The sequence below is a fragment of the Saimiri boliviensis genome, chromosome 2 (genome assembly GCF_048565385.1).
Source record: "Saimiri boliviensis isolate mSaiBol1 chromosome 2, mSaiBol1.pri, whole genome shotgun sequence".
NCBI lineage: Eukaryota > Metazoa > Chordata > Mammalia > Primates > Cebidae > Saimiri > Saimiri boliviensis.
Genome location: NC_133450.1, coordinates 83,642,484 through 83,668,749, shown reverse-complemented (window position 1 = coordinate 83,668,749; position 26,266 = coordinate 83,642,484). Strand labels below are relative to the sequence as shown.

Sequence of the window (26,266 nt, the reverse complement as noted above, 5' to 3'; positions counted from 1 at the left end):
AGAATGTTTTATCCACAAAAACTAATGGAGCAAAACGAATGGCACCTTGCCCTTTCTGTTTGATATACCACCTGCTCTGACAAGCTACTACCTGCACTGTCACACGCTACTGTTAGTTACTCACAGATGGTGCTGGCTGAGACAGCTGAGGAAAGAAAACTCAGTGGATGTGTGGCCCAGAACAGCTCCTCCGCCTGGGGCAGATCAGCCGAGACTCTGATTGCATTGGCAAAGCCAAAAGTGTAAGAAATTTCTCTTTGTGTAGGAAAATTTCATTTACCAGATGTATAACACATATTTATTAAGGGCCTTCTATATGCCTAAATCTGAGAGGGAAATGGGAACCCAGTTCCCAGCTTCATGGTCTTATGGGCAAACAGGAAGTTAAATAAACAGAAACAATAAAATGTGGATCCATGCTGTGAATTTCAGGGTGGGATAGAATGCTGGTTTGGGACCCAAACTTACAACAGTGGGGGAAGGAAACCCTACCTTTGCTGTCTGTGCCATTGGTGACTTTGAAGGTGGAGGTCCATCTTTTTAGTGCAGGAAGATAGGCCAGCCTCTGATTGGAGATGCTGTATACTACATGAGCCTGGGCAGATTATACCTATTTCTTTGCTGTCCACATGCAGATACTCAGTTAATGCCCATTGAGTGAATGCTGATTTGTGTCAGCAAATGAATGTATCATTTAACCTGATCTAACTCCAAAGTAATATTAAATTCAGGTTTTCTCTAACAACACCATTTATTGAGTGCCTAAGACAATCCTGGCACTATGTTAAATGCACTACGTAAATTATTTTATCATTACAGAAACCTAATAACAGAATGACTGTAATTGTACCGATTTTATAGGTGAGAAATCTGAGACAGAATGGAAGAAATAACTCAGCTAAAGTTACACAGGTACAGCTAGTAAGGGGCCAACCTAGACTTTGAACCGAGGTGGTCAGCCTCCAGAGACCACTGTCCTCTATTCTGCCTCCCCAGTTAAAGAGCCCTGGGCATTTTCTTGGAGGGACAGAAGGCTAGTCTGATGGTCCTGCAAGCCCAGACATAGAGTTCTTCAAAACTGCAACCCCAGGGATCAGGAAGCTGATAGTACTCACTATTTTACCTGTCACTTCCTACCTTCTTCCATAGCCGCTAACTTGGGATCACTGAGACAGGTTGCGTGGGAACAGGCATGACTGCAGTCTAGGACATGCCTCCACTCTGCCATGGTTAAATGTGGTCATCTCCTTTTTGGAGCCAGTATTGTGGGTAGAAGACAAGGTGGAGGCCAGTCAGGCACTTCCCTTCCCCAGAGCCACTTATGCTCTCATCTAAGAGCTCTGAAATCGGCTTCTTAGGTGTGGCATCTCAGGACTTGACAGCCAGTCTGGTTCAGTATCCAATTCCAACTTATGTCTCAGATACCTAATGTGGTGTGGCTGAACGAGTCAACATATAACCTGTACAGTAAGTTCTCACTTAACATCGTTGATAGGTTCTTGTAAACTGTGACTTTAAACAAAACATATTGTGTGCTATAGGGACTTAACTCTTGTTTATATCAGTTAGCTTGGTTTACATCAAGTTAGCTTAGTTAGTACATCATTTTGCTTAAAGCCACAGTTTACAAGAACCTATTAATGACGTTAAATGAGGATTTACTGTGCCCAGGTGCACTTTTTGTAGCAGATTCAGTCCCAGTGTTTCTTTTGGGGGTGGGAAGAAATAAGAGGTAGCAAGGTCAACTACACAGAGAGTTTCTCAACCAGGGACTCTGATGAGTATGATTTTCCGTGCAGACATTTCCAATGAACACTGACCCAGAACATTCTAGAAAAGATGCCAAATCTAACATTGAATAATGTTCTGATATCCTAAAATTTTAGGAATGAAAATCATGTTCTCTAAAATTCATGGAATATTTTCCTAGAATTCAGTACCTCCCATTCACCCTAACTAGCTTTTTTGCAATACTGTTTTCCATTCATTTGGTGGCCAGTAGTTGGGTGGTCTATATAACTGCCTACTTAGTAACATGTCAGCAGTTCTCAGCTAACTTCCAGCGTTCACCTTACTCAGATACTCCCTTTTCATTTTCTGACAACACTAGCACTTCATGGCAACAGAGATGTCCCTAGCCAGGTTCTCCTTTCTCTACCATGCAGGCTCTCTTGCCCTCATACTCACAGTGTTTCTTCACATCTATTTTTAGTTTTCCTGGCTCAAGCTTCTTCAGGCCACTGAAACACAACCCTCACTCTCTTTCTCTCTCCCTCTGGCATGCATGCTGCTTGTAGGAGCCCCCAGGTAAACATTGCTTCAGAAATCCTTTAGCACTCCTTTCTCAGCAAAACTTACGTCTTCAGGATTACAGCTCCATTTTTAAGATGGACATAACCCTGTACGACCTTCTGATGGGCTTTCAACTTTGAACTGGATATGGACACTTTTCTCTCAGATGACAGAATTACTCCAACTTCCCCTTTACAGTTGCTTCCTTTCCTTGAAGCTAGCTGTATCTTGTTTTCTTTAAAAAGCTTTTTATTCCAGAGTCACTTGCCATGCCAACCGTTATTAGCCCATCTGTGGCTCCAAGGACAGCAGCTGAACCCAGGTCCCCAGGGCCAGTTCCTCACCCGGCCCAGAGCAAGGTTACTGAGGCTGGGGGTGGAAACCCAAGTGGCATCTATTCAGCCATCATCAGCCGCAATTTTCCTATTATTGGAGTGAAAGAGAAGACATTTGAGCAGCTTCACAAGAAATGTCTAGAAAAGAAAGTTCTTTATGTGGACCCTGAATTCCCACCGGATGAGACCTCTCTCTTTTATAGCCAGAAGTTCCCCATCCAGTTCGTCTGGAAAAGACCTCCGGTGAGTAGCTTCCTGCTTGCTGGCTGGGTTTTTCCCCCACAGAGGAGTCCTCCCACTCAGCTCCTCCGGCAGCTCAGCTGTGCACATGGGCACTGGGGGAAGGATCCTAGCAGCAGCTCTACTGGGCTTCATCCTTAAGTGTGAAGCAAGGAGTAGAGGAACAGGTCTTAGATATTTCACCAAATCTCAGCAAAATCCAAAGGGAGAGTAGGGAAGCAGAGCTGATTCTCATGCTCTGGCTCTTCCTGAAAAAAAAAAAAAAAAAAGTCTTGCTTTTTATAAAAGTGATTGGAACTCAGTTTAATTCATTCTGTAAAAATAAATATTCCATTCTCAGAACAAATTCCAGACAGCCCAGATCTACTCTTTCATTTTAAATATCTTTCATCTTTGTAAAATTACTTCAGTTTCTCTAGATAAATTCATGATGTTATTCTTCTTTAATTTACCAGTGGCTATATATTTCTGAAACACAAAAACTCTAGAAAGAGGAGAATCATAGGCAAGAAATATTTTTTCATGTATAAAATGTTAGGGTTAGAGAGAGAGAGACCTAGCAATCACTTTTGTCCACCTACCTTACCTCATAAATGAGGAGCACACCAGAGTGAAATATATCCAGTAGGCATATGACAGAGCCTGGATTAAAACTCCTTCTCTTTTGGGAAACTCTCCCAGCCTCTGGGTTTCATTTATAGTGATCACCAGGAGGGAAATCACATTCCCCTGGCTCACCTCTGTGATCATGCCTCCAGTGTGACTCTTGTTCTTAATTCAAGGAGTATTTATTGAGCATCTACTAGTGCCAGCACTGGGCAAGCAACTGGGGGGACAGTAGTAAGAAAGAAAGACCAAAATTCCAGCTGTCTTGGAACCTAGGGTCCTGAAGGGGAAGAGTGGCATTGAACAAGAGTGACACTGTCAGGAGATGATGTTCTGGGTGTCACAGAATTATGTGGCAAGAAGAGCTAACCTGGTCCAGGGAGAGTAACCTTCCCTGAGGAAATGATGGCAAGCTGAGACCCAGTGCTATTTATCAGTGATGTTTTTCTTTATTAACCTAAGATGGGCCGGGCGTGGTGGCTCAGACCTGTAATCCTAGCACTTTGGGAGGCCCAGTCTGGAGGATTGCTTGAGCCCAGGAATTTGCAACCAGCCTGGGCAACATGGCAAAACCCCATCTCTTTTGTGCTAAAAATTCAAAAAATTATCTAGGCATGGTGGCACATGCTGTGGTCCTACCTACTTGGGAGGTTGAGGTGGGAAGATCACCTGAACTCAGTAAATTGAGGCAGCAGTGAGCCAAGATCACACCACTGCACTCCAGGCTTGGTAACAGGAATGAGACCCAGTCTCAAAAATCAACAAGAACAACAAAAGAAACCTGAGCGGAAATATTCCACAACACTGGGTGTTCCACAGGGGCTTTTCTGGGTTCTTTGCTAAGGCCCATGACTGTCCCGAAGGCCCTCAGTTTAGGAGATAACACTGCTCTGCTATCAGAGTATTTGGGCATGTCACACCCACCCTGCTGACGTATCTTCAGTGACATCCCTCTCTCATCCTCCACTGCCTTCAGGACAAGTCCAAACTCCTTAGCCAAGCCATAGGCCCTTCTCAGCTGTTCCCTGCCTACCTGTCCAGGCCCATCTCTGCCCTCTTTCCTCAGATCCTGACACACCAGCAGTGCTTGGACATTGAGCTGCTCTGTTCCAAGTCTTCTCACACCAGAGGCCTTTGCTCATGCTGTCTGTCGACCTGGCATGACCTTTTTGTTCTTATCTGAAACTGCTCAGGTGCCACTTCCTTCACCCTTTCTCATGACTATTTCCTTGTCACTGAAAGCAGAGACCCTTCCTGTTCATCTCTGATGCCCCCTCATCTAGCACAGGCCAGAACCATAGTGGGTACTCAGCCAATGCTGGTGAATGAAAACCCACACTGGAGGGCCTTGACCAGTGAGATAAGATGGTCTTGCATTCCTAGGCAGGGAGTTCCTAAAAGCCCTTTCTTAGGCCAGACATGGTGGCTCATGCCTGTAATCCCAGCAGTTTGGGAGGCAGAGGTAGGAGCATCGCTTGAGCTAAGGAGTTGGAGACCAGCCTGGGCAACATAGTGAGACACCATCTCTATTTAAAAAGTTTAAAAAAATAAAAGCCCTTTCTTAGAATAGGGAGAAAATAACCTACAAATACTGTTTTCAGTGAAATCATTGGTGGACTTGAGTCTTAAAGCTATACTTACAAATTAATAAAAATGCTTTCAGGCCTGTTATGCCCTAGGCACTAGATTGGTCTGGAAACTTATACTGGCAGTGTCTGTGTGTGAAATGGGTGCAGAAGACCTGTCTGTACTGAATTGTGCCCCCCCCCCCACCACCATCACCAACAAAGATCCTGGATTTTCTACTGTTTGAGTCAATAAAGGATCAAATAGCAAAGGGCACTCTTGGATGAAATGCCCACACATTTCCCTGGGGTTAAGATCACAGGAACACTGCCCAGTGGGTTTACTAGCATAAATGAGAAATGAAGAGTTAGAGATGGTCAGAGTTGGAATGAATCTTGGAGAGGCAGTCCAGAGCCCTTGCTTTACAGGTGAAGTGATTAAGGCCCAGAAAGGGCAAATGACTTATCTAAAGCCACACAAGTTGACTTGAAACTGAAAAACTGAAATGACTCCATAACTTTCTGACTGTAAAGCACTTCTTGGAGACATCGGTTCTCCATGAATTTCCTCAGTTGCAGTGACCTTTGCCAACCCCGAGCAGTCTGAAAAGACTGTGTCCTGTCAGGAAAAGCACCAGGCAGGTGAGTAAAGGCCTTCCTGCTTTTACTATCTAAGGCATAGAACCTTTGGAAACCAATCTGAATTTTTTTTAACCATAACTATTATTTATTCTGATTATAGTGATAATAATTATAATGATACAGGAAGAATTATTCCTGGACAACTATAATTCTGGTTCAAATAGCATGCTACACTTTCAGCCTTTCCCTCTTAACAGAAAATAGGCTCTGGCCAACTGTTCCCAGCCCTATAATCTCTTCTCTCACTTACCACTGCTACCTCACAGCCTTTCTTCCTCTATTTGGGAGCATCATGCATTGAGTTTCCAGTCCAAACAATGTCATTCCTCTAGCCTTTCCTTATGTGATCTATTTCTAGGGTCAGAAAACGAAACAAATTATTCAATATATTTTGCTCTCTCTCCCCCTTCCCTTCTGTTCAATACTTCCCAACTGTTAAGGCAAGTTTTCTTGATGACAGATCCCAGGGCAGCATAGAATGGCTTCTAGAACAGGGCTTCTGGGATGCTGGTGCCCAGTACACTAGGGATAGGTTGGGGAGGGCAGGTCATGTTTTATTCCGTGGAGTGGAAGGTTCAGTTGCACCACACTCCGGGCCTCTCTCCTTCCCTTGGTGGGTTTGTAAAGAGAACTTGACCTGTAAAGTCCGATTCTTGGCTTCCATCTTTCTTTGGGAAGCAAGCTACCCGCAAGAAGCATGGCTTCTGCTCTCTGCTCCTCCTTGCAGCAAGTTTTCATGAGTCAGGTCCCCATGGGGAGTCATGCAGGAGTCCCTGGGCCACCTGGTAATACGTGGTTAATAGTAAAGATAGTCGATAATCTTGAGTGAGAACTCACTGCATGCCAGTAACTATTCTAAGTGCTTCCCATGTGTTAATTCATTTAATCTTCACAACAATCCTGGGAGGAAGTATGATTATTGTCCCACTTTACAAAGGAGGGAACTGATTCTCAGAAAGATTAAATAACTCGCTCCAGATCTCCCAATCAGTGAAGGCTGGAGCTGGGATTTAAACCCACACAGTCTGGCTCTAGAGCCCCAAATCTATGTGATTCTGAGATTTAGATGTTAATACCTGTTTTTATTAATAAATATGGCATTCTGAACTCCCACCTGCCCTGCACTTTGGTAGTATTCCTTTATTGGCTCAAAACTTGGGCATGGAAATAAGGTGTCATTTGTTGAGCCTCCTCAAGACACAGCAGGTATTGAGTGACACCCCAGGGGATGCCCCTGAAAGCAGCAGCCTCTGTAAGTTGGAGATGGAATGACACAGTAGCTAAGAGCCCAGGCTCTGAGGTCAGGCAACCCATGTTCAAGTCTTAGCCTGCTACCTAACACTTAGGTAATCTTCGTCACATACTTACCCTCATTTTGCCACAGGTTCTCCATGTGAAAATTGGGGAACAACCAAAATAGAAGAACCAATCTCATAATTAATTGAGGATTAAATGAATTAATGCAGGCTAAAAGCTTAAGACCAACACATGGGTGAGTGCTCAGTAAACATAGACTACTCATTACTGCCTACAAGCAGCTGTGCTGTCTCTTTAAAGCAGCAGCATTATAAACATTTTTCCAGCTCAATTTGTACCTATGTCCAGTCAATATATTTACCATGGTAATGATTTGGGTACCTCATGCCTGGTCTAAATGCATCTGTCCATCTCAGCATGAGGACATATGTGTGAATGCTCCCCTCATGGGCAGGGGACTGCTTGTCCTTTAGGGCAATTCCAGTTACTTACATCAAATATAAAATGTATGTTTGGTTGTGAAAATGTGGGTGTATCATAGAGCCAGGAAGGTGACTACAAGTGTGATCACACTTGGCTGGGAAACTTGGCAACTTGCTCTATGACTGGCTTTAAAGACCAGGGCTTCCTCTTTCCCATCTCCATGTGCCTCAGTCATGCCAGGTGGAGAGTTCTTAAACCGTTTATCTCTGCTCTCCTGCAATCCCAAAATCAGGGGAAACCTAGATCCCTGCTGCTTTTGGAGGGATGAAAAGTGAAGGGCTAGTTTCAGGACCTTGTGATGAAAAGGTATCTGGTCCCCTCCTCACCCTTGGTAACGTGGGATGCCAGAATTGCTGCACAGTGCGCTGCCCTGCACAATCAACTCAGCTGGCCAGGGCCTCCAGCAGTGGACACTGACAACAATGAGGTTCCTGGGCCTCTCCCTCTCTCTGGTGCTAGGTGGAGTCACATTTCTGTAAATTCTATATTATTCCAGACCCATCCTAACCCAGAGCTTGGAGAAGGAAGAGCCCACCCTATTTAGGAGCTGTATTAACCCAGACTTCAGGTTAAACTGCACTCCATCAGCATAGTCTCAGTGTTTCTTGGCTCTGCCAGGAGAAGTTATTTCTGGTTGGGCCTCCAGTTCACAGCCCTGAATTGGAGTCAAAACTGCATTATTGATACACAGCCACCTCCAGCTTAACCTCTAGCTTTTTCCCTAGGAAATCTGTTTTCCCTTCCTCCACTGCCCTCCAACCTCCTGGGACTGATAGCTGGGACTCTGCAGTTTCTTACCGCAACCTTCTGCTTAGCTCTCTTTTCTATTAGCTGTTGGGAATTGGGGGAGCTCGCCACCTTCCCACTTATCTCTAGATCCAGTGCCTTCTCATTTGCTGGTGGTGGCTGGAGCTCCAGCTATTGGTTGCCTAACCCACCTCATTCCCTCAACTCCTGTCCCCACCTGCCTATCATTACAGGGCCCCACCCATTACTGGCTCAGAGCTGGATCTCCAGTTCACCCACATTTCTCTGGTGTTTAGCTCTCTTCCTGCAAGGTATTATTATCATACCCATATCCAGCCGTGCTTTGCCCAGTAGTCCAACCTCATCCTTAGCCCCACTCTTCCTCACTTTTGGGGCCAGCTAGTTCCCTCCACCAGCACCTGGACCTGTGGAAACCTCTTTCCCAGTCAGACAGCAGCAGCCCCATAATTCTCCGAACAGGTGACTTTATTCCTTGTATTCTGGGACACAGAAATCTCTTGAATTAGGCTTATTTTAAAGATAAAGTTTAGGTAAATTTCCCAAGCTATAATTCATCATGAACCTTTATCCCCAAGTCTAGAAGATTCTCAATACTAGTACTTTCTTGATCTTATCAGAAGGTGTCCACAGAAGGTCATGACCACCACCCAGCTGAATGCAGTTGAAGGAAGCTTTCTAATGTAAGTTGCATCACAGTTTCAGAAATGTGAGAGAAATTCAGAAATGTGAGGGAAATTGTGAAATGTAAAATGTGAGGGAGAAAAGCATCTCAGAATGGAAAAATAAGACAAAGGGTTCCTTCCCACTTAACTCGAAGTCCTGCCATCCCCAACCTATTCCTTTTCCCAAGCTCTTTCTTCCATGCTGTCTATCAACGTGGACCTGCCACACTGGCTGGTTTTGCTGCTTTCTGTATGACCTGGTCTCTTGCCCTTTCCCAAGGTCCTCACCATCCAGGCAGAACCAACTGCTTCCTTGTGCCAGAGCTGTTACACCAGGAGAGAAAAAAAAAGCATGACATTCTTCAGGGTAGATCTTCTTACTGCTGTGGGATTATTCTCGAGTCTTTACACTTATTTCACCAAATGTGCACTTTCTGAACCCTTAACATGGCAGAAACATCTTCTCGCTTCACAAGGAAAACCCATAAGAAAAAATTAGAAAGATTATTGTAATTACAGAATTACAGTAATCTCTGGGGTGGGTGAAGGAGAATTAAATATGATAATTTTCTAGGAAGAAAAGAAAGAAAAACACCTGCCCATTTACTTACAAGAGGGAGGAGAGCTGGAACTGAAAGGAAAATGGAGTAGAGGAAGCAATAGGGACCGTGACGGTCACCCACCCAATGTTCTTCCTCTCCACAACCCAACCCTCACAGAATTCTTTTTTTTTTTTTTTTTTTTTTTTTTTTTTTTTTTTGGAGGAAGGGTCTCACTCTGTTGCCCAGGCTAGAGTGCAGCGGCTCAAAATCTTGGCTCACTGCAACCTCCACCTCCCAGGTTCAAGTGATCCTCCTATCTCAGCCTCCCTAGTAGCTGAGATTACAGGCATGTGCCACCACACGTGGCTAATTTTTGTATTTTTAGTAGAGATGAGTTTCACCATGTTGGCCAGGCTGGCCTTGAATTCCTGACCTCAGGTGATCCACCTGCCTCAGCCTCCCAAAGTGCTGGGATTATAGGCATGAGCCACCATGCCAAGCCTCCCTCACAGAATTCTTTTTGAGTGCTTGTGGAACTTTTGAGGCAAGTGACTTGGTAGACGATGGAGGTTCCCATTTTGGTTTACACAGGCAGGGCTGAGCTAACACTCAGAAGTCAGAGTGTGGAAAGTACAGGAGTGTGGGGAGAAAGAAGCACACAGTAGGGAGCTGCTAGGAACCCACTGAACTGTGGTGGGAGTGAGGAGGCCCTGCCCTCTCAGAAGCTATGGAGTGGTGTTCAAGACTAATTCACAAGGAAGCCTGGCTCCTCAGCTAACAGTGGGTAGCATTCTGCTGAAGAGGAGCTGACACATACTTTTCCATTTTCATTCAACCTTCAAGTTTAAACAAGCACCATCAGAACCTTCAGAAGTGTATTACATACTCTAGAACACCAGGAATATAGTACAAAAACTGCTATTTTAAAAATCCCCCAGAGATCATAGGACCAAAAATGGGAACTACTTTTAGCCTTTTCAAATAGATGGCTTTCTTTCCTGATAGAAAGGTTTTAAAGGGAAAAGGAGGGCTCCATCTCCTTAAATAACCTACAGCTTGTAACTTTCACAATGTGAACAATTCATCCTTATTTCTAAGATGTTTCCAGGTGCAAATATAGCATATGTTCTCTGGCTCTGACCCAAAAGACAGTGAAATAGAGTCAGCTGATTTTCCCTACATGGCAAGCCTCCCTATTCTTTTTTAAAATAGAGATAGGGGGTCTCACTATGTTGTCCACACTGGACTTGAACTCCTGGGTTTAAGTGATCCTCCTGTCTAAGACTCTGAGTAGCTGGAAATGCAGGCATTTCCTGTTCTTGAATCATGTCAGTGCTCTTTCAGTTACTTCAGATCAGTCACAAAATTGTTCCAAAAGCATGGCTTTTCCAACATGGAGGGTGCCAGTGCTGTTAACCATACACAGCCAATCCTTGTTATTTGCAGATGCCATATTTGCAGATTCACCTACTCACTAAAGTTTGTCTCCCCAAAATTAGTGCTTTAGGTGTTTTTGCAGTCATTTGTGGGCATATAGAGAGCTGTGAAAAATCTGAGTCACCCCCCACACACGTTTCCACCTCAGGTCAAACAAGGCAACACTCTTGTTTCAGCTTTCATACTGTAAAGAGTGTCCTTTCCTGACATCTTTAGTGCCATGTTTTTCTCATATCTGTGCTTTTGATTGGTGACCTCCAAGCACAATGCTGAAATGCTGTCTAGCATTCTAAGCGGCTGTGGTATGCCTCATGGAGAAAATACATGTGTCAGGTAAGCTTTGTTCACACACAAGTTATAATCAGTTGGCTATGAGTTTGATGTTATAAAATCATCAATCAACAAACAAAAATTTAATGAATCAATATTAAATAAGGTATTTTAAGCAGAAACCTATTGATTGGTTGATGAAAATGTGACCAGAGACTCACAGGATCCTAACTCTGTATTTCCCCTAGAAGCAATGGTTCAGTATTTACTAATACAGTGTTCTCAGCAATATTATAAAACATAACTACCAAGAATAATGAGTATTGACTGTACTTCATTTTCTCTGTATTCTTAAGTATTACAGATTGAAATAATACACTATCAAGAATGTGGCCAGGGATAGAGGCTCATGCCTGCAATCCCAGCACTTTGGGAGGCTGAGGTGGGTGGATCACTTGAGCCCAGGAGTTGAAGACCAGCCTGGGCAACTATCTCTACTAAAATTACAAAACCTATCTCTACTAAAATTACAAAAATTAGTGAGGCATGGTGGTGTGTGCCTGTAGTCCTACCGTAAGATTTAAATAAAAGAGGAAAGAAACACGAACAGTCAAAGTCAAAGCTCAACAGTCAAAGTCAGGTTTATTTTGCAGAATAAATCTGAGAGGGGCTTCTGGGCGATTTCAGTCAGGAGCACTCTCTCTTACATACTAAAGAGTATTTAAGGGTTCAGGGCGAGAGAGCTTATTTCAGGCTTGGAATGTTTCTTCATGGAGGAGAAGTTCGTTGTGGGTTTGGAATATTTCTGGTTGGAAGGGAGGTTATTTTGGGGCTAACATCTCTCCCGCTGGAGGGGAGGTTATCTTGGGGCTGGCATGTCTCTGGTCAGGAAGCGGTTTATCTTAGGGTAGGAATGTTTCTGGTCGGAGATGTCATTTGTGGTTTATGATCATGCTGACATTAGCCATTAGGCTGATGCCCTTTGGGTTGGATTTAGGCGGTTTTTGATTAAGGGGAATTATTAAATGGTGGTGCTTGTCCAAGATAGCAATGCTCCTGCTCTGTCACTAGCTACTTGGGAGGCTGAGGTGGGAAGATCACTTGAACTAGGGAGGTTGAGGCTGCAGTGAGCCAAAATTGTGCCACTGCACTCCAGCCTGGGTGACAGAGTGATACCCTGGCTCAAAAAGAAGGAAAAAAAGGAATGTGATCAGTATGGAGTATTGCAGCATGTTTTAATCCATTGCAGTCATTCTTCTTTTTCTTGTTCAAATTGTCCCATCTTTGGACAGTAGGAGCCCCTGTATGTTGCCTGTATCATTTAACATTACTCCATTTATCTTTTATCCCTTCCTTGTTTTCTGGCCACAATAAAATGTGCCACGCCCATCTTGTGCATTTCTTGCCCCACACCTGGAATGAATCATTTCTTCAAGAAACCTGATTCCTTTTGGTCTGAAATGGAGTGAAAGCGCATTGAGAGGACAGATGGCCACCAACTTCCTAGGACCCAGCACTTGACCATCGCATCAGCACTTGCTTTCTGTTTTTTGATTGTTTGTTTTTGTTTTTGTTTTGAGACAGAGTTTCACTCTTGTTTCCCAGGCTGGAGTGTAATGGCACCATCTTGGTTCACTGCAACTTCTGCCTTGAAGGTTCAATAGATTTTCCAGCCTCAGCTTCCCGTGTAGCTGGAATTACAGGCATGTGCCACCACACCCAGCTAATTTTTGTAGTTTTAGTAAAGAAGAGGTTTCACCATGTTGGTCAGGATGGTCTCAAACTCCCGATCTCAGGTGATCCACCGACCTCAGCCTAGGATTACAGGCATGAGGCACTGGGTCCAGCCTCGCATCAGCACTTCAAGTTGGAAGCTTTCTGTCCACACCAGATGGTCTCTTGCTCTAATGACCTCTTCCATGTGCCCCACTGCCTCTAAAATTAATACTGACTTCTGTGTATCTTCCCAGACAGGAGTCACTTGACTTGTGTTACTCAGTTCTGAAAAGAAGAAATCCTAGGTAGGCACAAAATAAAAGTTACTCCATGCTAGCATGAGATGAGAGGGAGGGGGCTGAACCACAGAAAAACCTAGGCTGTGGCAGGAAGCTCTCTGTTCCTAGGGCCCAGGACCCAGTTGTTTCTTCTCCCAGGAGAGGTATTTATCTTTCCAGTGAAGCTGACTCAGCAAGTGGTCTGCTTATGATCTGCTTTAAGAGTGTTACCTTCTGTCAGATAGAAAAGTGAGGTCACTGTCCTAGCCACAGAGAGGAAGAACTGAGGACATTGTGCAGTGGGGTTAAGACAACTAGAGTTAGAACCAAACAGACCCTGTCTGAACACTGACTCAGCCACTAGCGAGTCACATAAGTAAGTCATCAGAAAGTCCTAGTAGGTATGCAAGGTAAAGTAGCAATTACTATCAGCATAGGCAGCAAAGGGCAGGAGCATAACACAGTGATGAAGAACACAGGCTCTGAAATCAGGCAAACTTCATTCAAATCCCAGCTCCATCGATTAACAATGTGACCTCAGTCAAATCATTGACCATCCTGAGGTCTCAGTTAGTGCATCCTTCCTATGTTCATAGAGTTGTTCTAAGGATTAAATGAGATTCCATATATAACATGGTTAATACAATGAGTCAATAAATAGTGATGATAGTAACTGAAAGGCAAAATGAAATACCCAACTGAGAGCCAGCCTTCTGTCTGCTCAGCAGAGAATCATGATAATGTCATCAGGGGGTAGCAGGGGATGAGAAAGGTGCATATGTTTGGGTGAAAGTGACAATTATAACTTTTAGGAGCACCTTCTATTATATTCTATAAGAGAGCAGCTCCTCATGGGGGTCATGATGGGGACAGAGCTCCGGACATCATGGTGAATAAATTAAAGTGACTCAGCAGTATAATGCTGACAGTGAGAGGGGCTGGGACAGAAATGGCCAAGAAATACAAGATAGGTGCATTTTCCTAATTATAAATAAGGCAAAGCATTGTTTTTGTACACTTGTCTATTTCTTGATCATCTGTATTTCACTGAACATGAAACAACCTGCTAATGTCTTTTGTACATTTTTCTCTTGAGTTGTATTTTTCAATTTGAATTAGGCATTCTTTATATATCCTGGATACTAATCCATTCTTGGTTAAATGTGTTACAGATGTCTTCTTCCAACTTGTGACTTGCCTCTTCACCCTCTTAAGAAGACATTTTTAGGTTGGGTGCGGTGGCTCATGCCTGTAATCCCAGCACTTTGGGAGGCCGAGGTAGGCAGATCACCTGAGATCAGGAGTTTGAGACTAGCCTGGCCAACATAGCAAAAACCCATTTCTACTAAAAATACAAAAATTAGCCAGACATAGTGGCGGGAGGCTGTAATCCCAGATAATCAGGAAGCTGAAGCAGGAGAATCACTTGAACTCAGGAGACACAGGTTGCAGTGAGCCAAAATCCTGCCACTGCACTCCAGCCTGGGCAACAGAGCAAGACTTCATCTTAAAGAAAATTTTAAAAATTTAAAAAGCTTGTTGGGATTTTTATTGCAGTTGCATTGAATCAACATCGATTCTTGTTATTTAATATTATCAATACTACATCTTGATAATATTGAGTCTTCCTATCCATGAAGCAGGGATGTTTCCCATTTAAATAGGTGTCTTTTAATATGTTCTCAATGACACTTTGAACATTTTTTTTTTTTTTTTTTTTTTTTTTTGAGATGGAGTTTCTCTCTTGTTGCACAGGCTGGAGTACAATGGCGCACTCTCAGCTCACTGCAACCTTCATCTTCCAAGTTCAAGCAATTCTACCTCAGCCTCCCAAGTAGCTGGGATTGCAGGTTATGCACCATCATACCTGGCTAATTTTGTATTTTTAGTAGAGATGGGATTTGACCATGTTGTTCAGGCTGATCGCGACCTCTTGACCTCAGGTGACCCACCCAACTTGGCCTTACAAAGTGCTGGGACTACAGGTGTGAGCCACAGCGCCTTGCCTGCCTTGAACATCTTTTGTCAGATTTATTCCTAGGAATCTTTTAACAAAAAAATGTTAAACAAAACTCATTTTTGTTAGTGGCTTTCTTAAAACTGTACTCAATTCCTTAGGCATAAACATGCATTTGACTCTTTTATGCAGTATATTTGCTAAACTAATAGTAATTCTAGTAATTTCTTTTCTTTTCTTTTTTCTTTTTTTGAGATGGAGTCTTGCTCTGTCACCAGGCTGGAGTGCTCACTGTAACCCCCACCTCCCACGTTTAAGCTATACTCCTGCCTCAGCCTCCTGAGTAGCTGAGATTACAGATGCCTGGCACCATACCCAGCTAAGTTTTGTGTTTTCAGTAGAGCTAGGATTTCACCATGTTGTTCAGGCTGGTCTCAAAGTCCTGCCCTCAAGTAATGTGCCCACTTCAGCCTCCTAAAGTGCTGGTATTACAGGCATGAGCCACCGAGACCAGCTGTAATTCTAGTAATTTGATTGTAGATCTGAAGTTCTTTATCTGTATATAGATTCGATATTGTTAGATAGATAGATAATTTGCAAGTAATGACAGGGCTACCAAGTACCTTATGCAGTAGCCTTATTCTTGTTCTATTGCACTGGCTAAACCCTTCAGCATATTGTTACGTAAGAAAATAACAGACATCCTCATCTGGTTCCCAGTTTTCAAGAGACTATTCTTAATTTTTCACTGTTGAATAGATTCATAGACACCACTTATCATTAGGAAAGTCTCCCTCTAGACTTGCTTTGCTAAAAGTTTCTTTTAAAATCATAAATGGTTGTTGAACTTTATAAAATACTTGTTCTACATCTGTTGAGAAAATCATGTAATTATCCTCCTTTAAACAATTAATATGCAAATTACATTATAGAGTTTTCTAATGTTGACAACTGGCATTCTTAGAAAAGCACATTTAGACCATATTAGCTTGCTTACACATCACTGAATTTTGGTTTGCTAATCTTTTATTTAGGTTTTTAAATATTTGCTCACAAATAGAACAAAGCTTTATGAGATTGACTTATTATTTATCCTTCTTGTGCTGTTCAATTTTGATAACATAAAATGAATGCAGAGGCGGCATGCAGTGGCTCATGCTTGTAATCCCAGCATTTTGGGAGGCCGAGGTGGGCAGTTCACTTGAGGTCAGGAGTTCAAGACCAGCCTACCTGACATGACAAAACCTCGTCTCTACTAAAAATACAAAAATTAGCTAGACATGGTGGCACATGCTTGTAATCCCAGCTACTTAGGAGGCTGATAAACGAGAAACGCTTGAACCCAGCAGACAGAGCTCGGCTCAAGCATTGCAGTGAGCCAAGGTCGCACCACTGTGCTCCAGCCTAGGTGACAAAATGCGACTCTGTCTCAAAAAGAAAAAATGAGTACAGGATTTGCCTTCTTCTGAAAGAGACTGCATAAGATGAAAACTAAATGTTCTTTAAATATTTGGTAGCATTTTGCTGATGTTTTCTTTAAACAAAGAGTTTTATCTATAACCTCTTTAATAATCATGGATCATTTGAAATTGTTTTTCTTCTTGAGTCGGTGGTAATATTTATTTTTCTAGGAATTTGTAGTGATCCCATCACAAAGTTTGTTGTTTTTGGCTTTAAAGTCAATTTTGCTGAATATTAGTGTAGGTATACAAGCTTTTGGGGAAAGGTTTTGTGTTATATATTTTTTTATCTTTTACTTTCAACAGTTCTGTGTTCTAATATCATGAATGTATTTCTTATAAAGTGCTTATAAACAAACTTTTTTTTTTTTTTTTTTTTTTTTTGAGATGGAGTTTCGCTCTTGTTACCCAGGCTGGAGTGCAATGGCGCGATCTCGGCTCACCGCAACCTCTGCCTCCTGGGTTCAGGCAATTCTTCTGCCTCAGCCTCCTGAGTAGCTGGGATTACAGGCATGCGCCACCATGCCCAGCTAATTTTTTGTATTTTTAGTAGAGATGGGGTTTCACCATGTTGACCAGGTTGGTCTCGATCTCTCGATCTCGTGATCCACCCACCTCGGCCTCCCAAAGTGCTGGGATTACAGGCTTGAGCCACCGCGCCCGGCCCTAAACAAACTTTTTAACAAAGATATTCTAAAAACCTTTGTCTTTTAGCTGGAAATGTTAACCTATTTACATTGATAATGAGTATTAATATATTTTGGGTTCATTTCTATTTTCTAACCATATACTTTGTGTTGCTTTTTAAATGTTCTTTGTTTCTTCTATCTACCCTTTTAAATTTATTATAAGTGAGATTTTTTCTTTTTTTCCTTTCTACTAATCTGAAAGATATAGACGATTTCTGTTTTTCCAGTGATTCCCCTAAAAATGTCAACATGCATACTAATCTTAGCAAAGTTGAAATTAATCAATAATTTTATCTTTCTCTTAAACAATATGAGAACCATAGAACACTTTAGTCCTAAGTCCTCCTCTCATAACTAATATGTCTTGGTGTTCAGAATTTTAGTTCTATCTTTATTTTTCTTTTATTTATTTATTTATTTATTTATTTATTTTGAGATGAGTCTTGCTTCATTGCCCAGGCTAGAGTGCAGTGACGCAATCTCAGCTTACTGCAACCTCCTTCTCCCATGTTCAAGTGATTCTCCTCCCTCCGCCTTCCAAGTAGCTGAGATTATAGGTGCCCACCACGACGTCTGGCTAATTTTTGCATATTTAGTAGAAACGGTTTTGCCAGGTTGGCCAGGCTGATGTCAATCTCCCGACCTCAGGCAATCCACCCACCTCAGCCGGTGGGATTACAGGCTGGGATTACAGGCATGAGCTGCTACACCTGGCCCAATCTTTATTTTCTAATCTTAAAAATGAGAAATTAAAAATTTTAATCCAGTCAATATTTACTTAGATTTACACGTTTACCAGTTTATTTACTTATTATTCTATCCTGTTTCTCAAACTTTTCCTTCTATAATGATTTTACTTTTTCTTAATTACAATGTTTAGAAATTCTATAATAATTTTACTTTTTCTTAATTACAATGTTTAGAAATTCCCTTAGTAAGGGTCAATTTGTAGTAAGAACGCTACATTTTTATTTGTATGAAATTTGCTCTCACTCTTAAAAAGTTTTGCTGTCTAATCAGTCCTGGGTTGATGCTAGTACTATCTTCTGGCTTACATTGCTTTTGAGAAGCAGCAGTCTTTCTTTCTTTCTTTCTTTTGTCTGAGACAGAGGCTTGTTATGTCACCCAGACTGGAATGCAGTGGCGTGATATTGGCTCACTGCAGCCTCTGCCTCCTGGGTTCAATCTATTCTCCTGCCTCAGCCCCCCAAGTAGCTGGGATTACAGGCCCCCACCACCATATCCATCTAATTTTTGTGTTTTGTTGTTGTTGTTGTTGTCGTTTTGAGATGGAGTTTTGCTCTTGTTACCCAGGCTGGAGTGCAATGGCGCGATCTCGGCTCACCGCAACCTCCGCCTCCTGGGTTCAGGCAATTCTGCCTCAGCCTCCTGAGTAGCTGGGATTACAGGCACGCACCACCATGCCCAGCTAATTTTTTGTATTTTTAGTAGAGACAGGGTTTCACCATGTTGACCAGGATGGTCTCGATCTCTTGACCTTGTGATCCACCCGCTCGGCCTCCCAAAGTGCTGGGATTACAGGCGTGAGCCCCCGCTCCTGGCCTATTTTTTTTTTTTTTTTAAGTAGAGATGGGGTTTCAACATAATTGGCCAGGGTGGTCTCGAACTCCTGACCTCATGATTCACCCACCTCTACCTCTCAGAGTGCTGGGATTACAAGCATGAACCACCATGCCTGGCCCAGTAGCAGCAGTCTTTCTAATCAGTGTACCTTCATAGGCCATCTGTCTTTTTCTCTGACTCTGGAGATCTTCTCTTTATCTGTGGTATTCTGCAATATCACTGTGTTGTGTCTGATGAGCTCAAGTATTTGGAAGATCTGTCACTGGTAAAATCCTTGATAGGTACATAGAAAAATGAGAGAATTATCAGTAACAGGAAGAAAGGAACAGTTATACAGAAAGGAAATGTAATTACAACATACCACTTAGCTACAAAGTGAACAATATATAGTAACACTAAAGTAAATAATGAATTTTCATTTTACCAAAAATTTTTTGTTTTGTCATGAGACAGAGTCTCACTCTGTTGCCCAGGCTGGAGTGCAGTGGTGCAATCTCAGCTCTCTGCAATCTCCACTTTCCCAGGTTCAAGCAATTTTCCTGCCTCAGCCTCCCGAGTAGCTGAGGTTACAGGCATGCACCACCATGCCCCGCTAATTTTTGTATTTTTAGTAGTGACAGGGTTTGTAATCCCAGATATTTGGGAGGCTGAGGCATAGAATCACTTTAACCTGGGAGGCAGAGGTTTCAGTGAGCCAAGATCACGCCACTGCACTCTAGCCTAGACAACAGAGCAAGACCCTACCTCATAAATAAAAAGTCACGGCTTCAAACTTCAGTGGACGTAGACTCTCCTGGTGAGCCTATTCAAAATGCAGAGTCCCAGACCCCTACCAAAAGTGTCTGAGTCCTCAGGTCTGGGACAGGGCCTGGGAATCTGTATTTTCAACTGGCAGCCCAGATGATTCTAATATGTGAAGTTCAATGATCACACTTTGAGAAGCACAGAGTAGACAAAGGCCATCAGGTGTTCATGAGCAGACAGGGAGACTGAGCATCCTCCTTTTGGGCAAGCTGCGAGGCCTGATTTTCCTCCCATTTCCGCTCCCTGCTCTCACATTAGAGCTGCCTATTTAAGCACAGTGAACTGTTGGAAAAGCTGGGCTTTCTTATGAATATAATTTCCAAAAGACACATATTCATCTGCTTTCCCCATCCACCACATTTTTTTTTTTTTTGAGACGGAGTTTCGCTCTTGTTACCCAGGCTGGAGTGCAATGGCGCGATCTCGGCTCACCGCAACCTCCGCCTCCTGGGTTCAGGCAATTCTCCTGCCTCAGCCTCCTGAGTAGCTGGGATTACAGGCACACGCCACCATGCCCAGCTAATTTTTTGTATTTTTAGTAGAGACGGGGTTTCACCATGTTGACCAGGATGGTCTCAATCCCTTGACCTCGTGATCCACCGGCCTTGGCCTCCCAAAGTGCTGGGATTACTGGCTTGAGCCACCACGCCTGACCCCATCCACCACATTCTTCACCCTAAAGGTCCTGAATTTGCAACTATGGATGTCTGCTCACTGCCACTGGGACCTACTGTAACAGGAACTTCCATCTGCGGTCAAGTTACTTACCCTCTGCTTCCTTTTGACAGATGACAGTCCCTAAATGAGTGGTCAAGGTCTTTGAGGGGTGAGCCAGGGACATCAGGAGTGTGAAGACTTCATTACCCCCAGGCAATGACGTGGGACAGATTCCTCCTATGCATTCAGTAGCCTGTATAGGATTAGTATATTTATCAGAAGGCCCTATGCTATAGCCCAGGCATCCCCAAACTTTTTACACGGGGGCCAGTTCACTGTCCCTCAGACCGTTGGAGGGCCGCTACATACTGTGCTCCTCTCACTGACCACCAATGAAAGAGGTGCCCCTTCCTGAAGTGCGGCGGGGCCGGATAAATGGCCTCAGGGGGCCGAATGTAGCCCACCGGCGGTAGTTTGGGACGCCTGCTATAGCCCATTGTTCACAAGTGTCAAAGGCATGAATGCCTTTTGCTGAGATAAAATAAGCCTATCTGTCACTATATTTTCTTTTTAGAAGAAGAATCCCAGCAAGGCTGATGAAGGTGCCCCGAAGGTCTTCAGGCCATTATGGTCTGTCCCAAGGCTGTCCCTGGGGCTATCTCTCCCCTCTCTGGCTCCCTCTCATGGTGTTGCCCCTAGACTGTGGGCTCAGGGGCCACCAGTCAAAGCTGCTGACTCTGACCATGACCTTTCTCTGGGCTGTGTTCCTTTGCATGGCACTGCTGAGGGTAGAGGAGCTGTATAGGCTCCAGGCTATTCATAAGAGGATAAGGCCTGGGCTGAGGGTGCAGTGGGAAAGAGGCCGCAGGGAAGGCCTAGCTCCACTCCCTGAGCACACGGCAAGCCCTACCTGCTATCAGGATTCTTCTGTGACGATGTAATCTGAGAGAGGGGCAGGAGAAACAGAGAGGTCACCATCACACAGCCCCTCAAATTTGAGGGGAGGATTTTGTTGTTCTCAAACAAAGGTGTCTGGCCCAGAAGTGCCTCTTTGAAGATTGTGAGTTCCCAGCAGGTGTTCAGGCCCTGGGCTCCCATGAGCTGATCCACAAAACCAAGAAGAAGGCCGTCATGTGGAAAGGCCTAAGTAGGGATGGAGGAGCTAGAACTTCAGGAGCCAGCTCTTGGGGAACAAGAAGCGAAGTGGTCCTGAGCCTGAGGCCATGGATCCCTCCTCCGAGCAGTTGACTTACCAACGGCCTCTTTATCCCAAGTACCTTTTGGCTTCCTCCTGAAACTGGAGATATTATTTTCTATTCTTGAAGAGTAATTATTATAATACTTTATGGGTCACTGAAATCATAAATATTTTTAGGGAGCTAATGCATTGTAATCGAATATCATCTCTCTTTTTTGTTGTTTTGAGAGACAGACTTGCTCTGTTGCCCAGGCTGGAGGCAGTGGCATGATTATAGTTCACTGCAGCCTCAACCCTCTAGGCCCAAAAATGATCCCACTTCATACTTCAGCTTTCCAAGTAGCTGGGAGCCCAGGCATGTGCCACCATATTTTTATTTATTTAACTTATTTATTTATAGAGATGGGGTCTTAAAGTGTTGCCCAGGGTAATATGAAACCCCTGGGCTCAATTAATCCTCCTGCCCCACGTGCTGGGATTACAAGCAAGATCCATTTCACCTGGCCTCATGTCTCTTATTGAGAACAGGTGTTTTGGGGGGGTGGGCGAGTAGAGTGGCTAAGAGTACTAAGGCTCACAGTTTCAGGGAGAGTTCTGTGAAAGGTGGTGAACAGTGAAGAAACTGAAGGATGGCGACCTGCCTTCTTAATCTTTCACCTAAGGCTTGTTCATTCGTGTGTTATCACTTCTGTTTAAGTGGAAAGGTTCGTGCTGAGCAGCCAGGCTCCTTACAGGATGAAGCAGTTTGTTCCAGGCTACCTTAAAAGGCAAGTGAAAAGCCCCTTGTGTCAACTCGAGTCCGTAAAAGTGCTTGGGAATGTATAGCACAAGGCCCTTCTTTCTGCATGGAGAAACATACAGCTTCAAAAGGGGTTCACTGCATTTAGAGCAGGCAAGAAACTCTAGACCAGTAGGCTCTGAGGAGGGCATATACAACCCAGTAGAGCTACAAGATGGTCCACTGCAGTGGATGAAAAAAATATTAAAAGTATTTATACCTATTTTTTAAATAAACTAAGTTTCAGAATGGTTTTAGATTCACAGGAAAAAAATTATGACGATAGTACAGAGTTCTCATATACCTTGCTGCCAGTTCCCATTACCAACAAATTGCATTAGTATGGTACATTTGCTACAATTAATTAGCCAGTGTTAATATATTATTAGCTGAAGTCCATACTTTTCCTTAGTTTTTGTCTGATGTCCTTTTTCTGTTCCAAGACCCTACCCAAGATATGACATTACATTTAGTAGTAACGTCTCCTTAGCCTTCTCTTGTCTGCGACAGGATCTCTGACTTAGTGGGTGTTTCATGACCCTCACACTTTTAAAGAGTACTGGTCAAGTATTCAGTAAAATAATGTCCTTCAATTGACATTTGTCTTCTGTTTTTCTCCTTATGGGCTTAGGGATATGGGGGAGGGAGACCACAGGGTGAAGTGCTGTTTTTGTCACATTATGTATCAAGGGTGCAGACAATAAACATGCCTTTTCGTTGTTGATGTTGACCTTTGTCATGTGGCTGAAGTAGTGCTTGTCAGATTTCTCTACCGTGAAGTTATTTCTTCCCCTCTTTCCATACTGTACTCTGGAAGCAAGACACTAAGCATAAGCCCATACTTGAGCAAGAGGGATTTATGCTCCACCCTCTTGAGGGCAGAGGATCTACATGAATTATCGGGACTCATTCTGTATGGGAGCTTTGTCTCTTCTCCTCGTTTGTTTATTTATTCAGTCACTTGTTTATATCAGTGTGGACTCATGGATCTTGATTTTTATTTTAAGTTGTAATCCAATCAATGCTGCTTTATTTTGTAGCTTAGGTTGTCCCAGCTTTCTTCATTAGGAGCTCTCAGTTGGCTCCTGTGTCTATTTAACATACCTTAATTGTTTCTGGGTTTGTGTGTGTGTGTGTTTTTTTTTCCTCGAGCACTTTCTTACTTTCTGGCATTACAAGACACTCCAGGCTTATAATATGTATCTCCTGCCCCAATCCTAGAATCATTTCTCCAAAGAGAAAAGGGTTCTTTTATTGGAAAAGGTATTCGATACCAAGATCTGATTGCTAAGTCTGCTCATTGCTACTGGAGTGTTATTGCTTCTCTTCCTCTCAGCTGATAGAGAAAGGAGACATATGTGTGTACTAAGCCAGCTATATACATATATGTATAATATTTCTATGTATAACCATCTCACATTTGTAAATATTTCTGTATACAGCCATCTGTATCTATACTAAGCTAAACATGAGCTCATACTGACTTATACCTAAACATATCTTAGCTTTGTGTGTGTTAATGTAAAAGATATTTTTTAAAATTTTGATTTCCTTGCTGGTATATAGAAAAGTAATTGATGTTTATATAGTAACTTGGAATCTTGCAACTGAGTTATACTCACTAGTTCCCAGTGGATTTTTTTGGTTTTGTTTGGCATTTTCTACATAGACAATTGTGTCATCTGTAAATAAAGATAGATTTTTTTTTTTGTTTCCAGTATTTATATGTTTCATTTCTTTTTCTTGTTGCATTAGCTAGGACTTGCAGTATGACGTTGAATAGGAATAATACAAGAGGACATCTTGCTGTGTTCCTAATCTTAAGGGGAAAGCATCTAGTTTCTCATCGTTAAATATGCAGTTAGCTGTTACTATTTTTGAAAGTGGATGATCTTTACCAAGTTGAGGAAGTTCTCCTCTCTTCCTAGTTAGCCAAGAGGTTTTTTTTTTAAATCTTGGGTGGATGTCACATTTTGTCAAGGGCTTTTTCTCCATCAATTAATAGGGTTATATGATTGCTGTTCTTAGCCTATTGATGTGGTAGATTACATTAATCAATTTTTGAATGTCGAACAAACCTTTTACCTCAAATAAATCCCACTTGGTCATGGTGTATTATTCTGTTTATACATTGTTGTTTTTAAAGTGCTCATATTTTGTTGAGGATTTTGCTTATATGTTCGTAACAGATATTGGCCTGTAGTTTTCCTTTATTAGAGTGTCTTTCTCTGGCTTGGGTATTAGGGTGATGCTGCCCTAATAGAATGAGTTAGAAAGTGTTGCTTCTATTTTGTGGAAGATATTATGGAAAATTGATATTATTTCTTCCTTGAATATTTTCTAGAATCCACTAGTGAAACCATGTGATTCTGGTGCCTTCTTTTTTGGAGGGTTATTAATTATTGACTGAATATTCTTGATAGATATAGTGCTATTCAGATTATCTAATCCTCCTTGTATGCATTTTGGTAGTTTGTATCATTCAAGAAATTTCTCAGTTTCACCTGTTATCAAATTTGTGGGCATGGAGATGTCCATATATTCCTTTATTGTCCCCTTAATGTCTGTTCAGTATTGATAACCTCTCCTTCATTTTTGATATTAGTAATTTGTATTTTCTATTTTTCTTGTTTACCATGGCTAGAGGTTTATCAGTTCTATTGATCTTCCCAAAGAATCATTTTTGTTTTCATTGGCTTTCTATTGTTTTCTTGTCTATTTATTTATTTATCTTGTCTTTTATTTATTTCTGCTCTGATTTTTTTTTTTTTTTTTTTTTTTTTTTTTTGAGACAGAGTTTCGCTTTTGTTACCCAGGCTGGAGTGCAGTGACGCGATCTCGGCTCACCACAACCTCTGCCTCCTGGGTTCAGGCAATTCTCCTGCCTCAGCCTCCTGAGTAGCTGGGATTACAGGCACGAGCCACCATGCCCAGCTAATTTTTTGTATTTTTATTTTTAGTAGAGACGGAGTTTCACCATGTTGACCAGGATGGTCTCAATCTCTTAACCTCGTGATCCACCCGCCTCGGCCTCCCAAAGTGCTGGGATTACAGGCTTGAGCCACCGCGCCCAGTGATTTTTTTTTAAATTATTTCTTTTCTTCTGCTTGCTTTAGGCTTAAATGTCTCTTCTCTAGTGTCCTAAGGTGGAATATTGCTTATTGATTTTTCTTTTCTTTCTTTTCTAACATATGCATTTAATGCTATAACTTTCCCTTTAAGCACTGCTTTTCTTGCACCCCACAAATTTTGATGGTGTATTTTTATTTTCACCTAGTTGAAAATATTTTGTAAATTCTTTTGACATTTCTTTGGCCCCGTGTGTTATTTAGAACTGTGTTGTTAGGTTTCCAAATAATTTGGGATTTTTCAACTATCTTTTTGTTATGATTTCGAGTATCATACCATTGTGGTCTGTGAAGATACTTTGTATGCTTTCTATTTTTTTAAATTGGTTGTCAGTCACGGTGGCTAACACCTGTAATCCCAGCACTTTCGGAACACAAGGTTAGGAGTTCGAGACCAGCCTGACTAACATGGTGAAACCTTGTCTCTACTAAAAATACAAAATTAGCCAGGAGTGGTTGTCGGGGACCATCTGGGATGGGTAGACACATCTGCCGGGGGTCTCTCGACCTGCAAGAGGGTCCCAATACCTGGAAGAGGGAGTGTGCTTGGAAAAATAATAAAGACAGAGAGAGAGAAAGCAAGGCGTCTGGAGGGCTCATAGGCTGTGCCTAAACAGCAAATTTTATTTTTCAAAGGCCGGGAATAAATACACTTTCTTGGCTCTGGTTTACGTCATAGCAAGAGGAAATGCATATGTATACCTTGCATGGCCTATACAATAGAGAAATCAGATACACAATGGTTGCAAGAGGAAATGCAAATGTATACCTTACATGGCCTATACAATTGAAAAGTCAGATACACAATCAGTGGTTGTAAAAAGTAACAGAATTTCCTGTGATCACAAAGCTTGTTTACATCCAGACATTATTCCTCCTGGTTGCAGGTATCTCTGGTTTGATCTTGTTTTAGAACTG

The 26,266-nt window shown here is 42.5% G+C and overlaps 1 protein-coding gene across 2 annotated transcripts in view; it reads left to right on the top strand.

Annotated features, from left to right (window-relative positions):
- The first annotated feature begins 2,560 nt into the window (after positions 1–2,560).
- Positions 2,561–26,266, top strand: part of CAPN3 (calpain 3) — a 72,339-nt gene continuing 48,633 nt past the window's right edge. For both annotated transcript variants that reach the window (XM_074393809.1, XM_003928961.3), the window contains exon 1: positions 2,561–2,870. In XM_074393809.1, coding sequence (XP_074249910.1) covers positions 2,562–2,870 — 309 coding nt within the window. In that variant the 5' untranslated portion in view covers position 2,561. The remainder of the gene's footprint in view (positions 2,871–26,266) is intronic.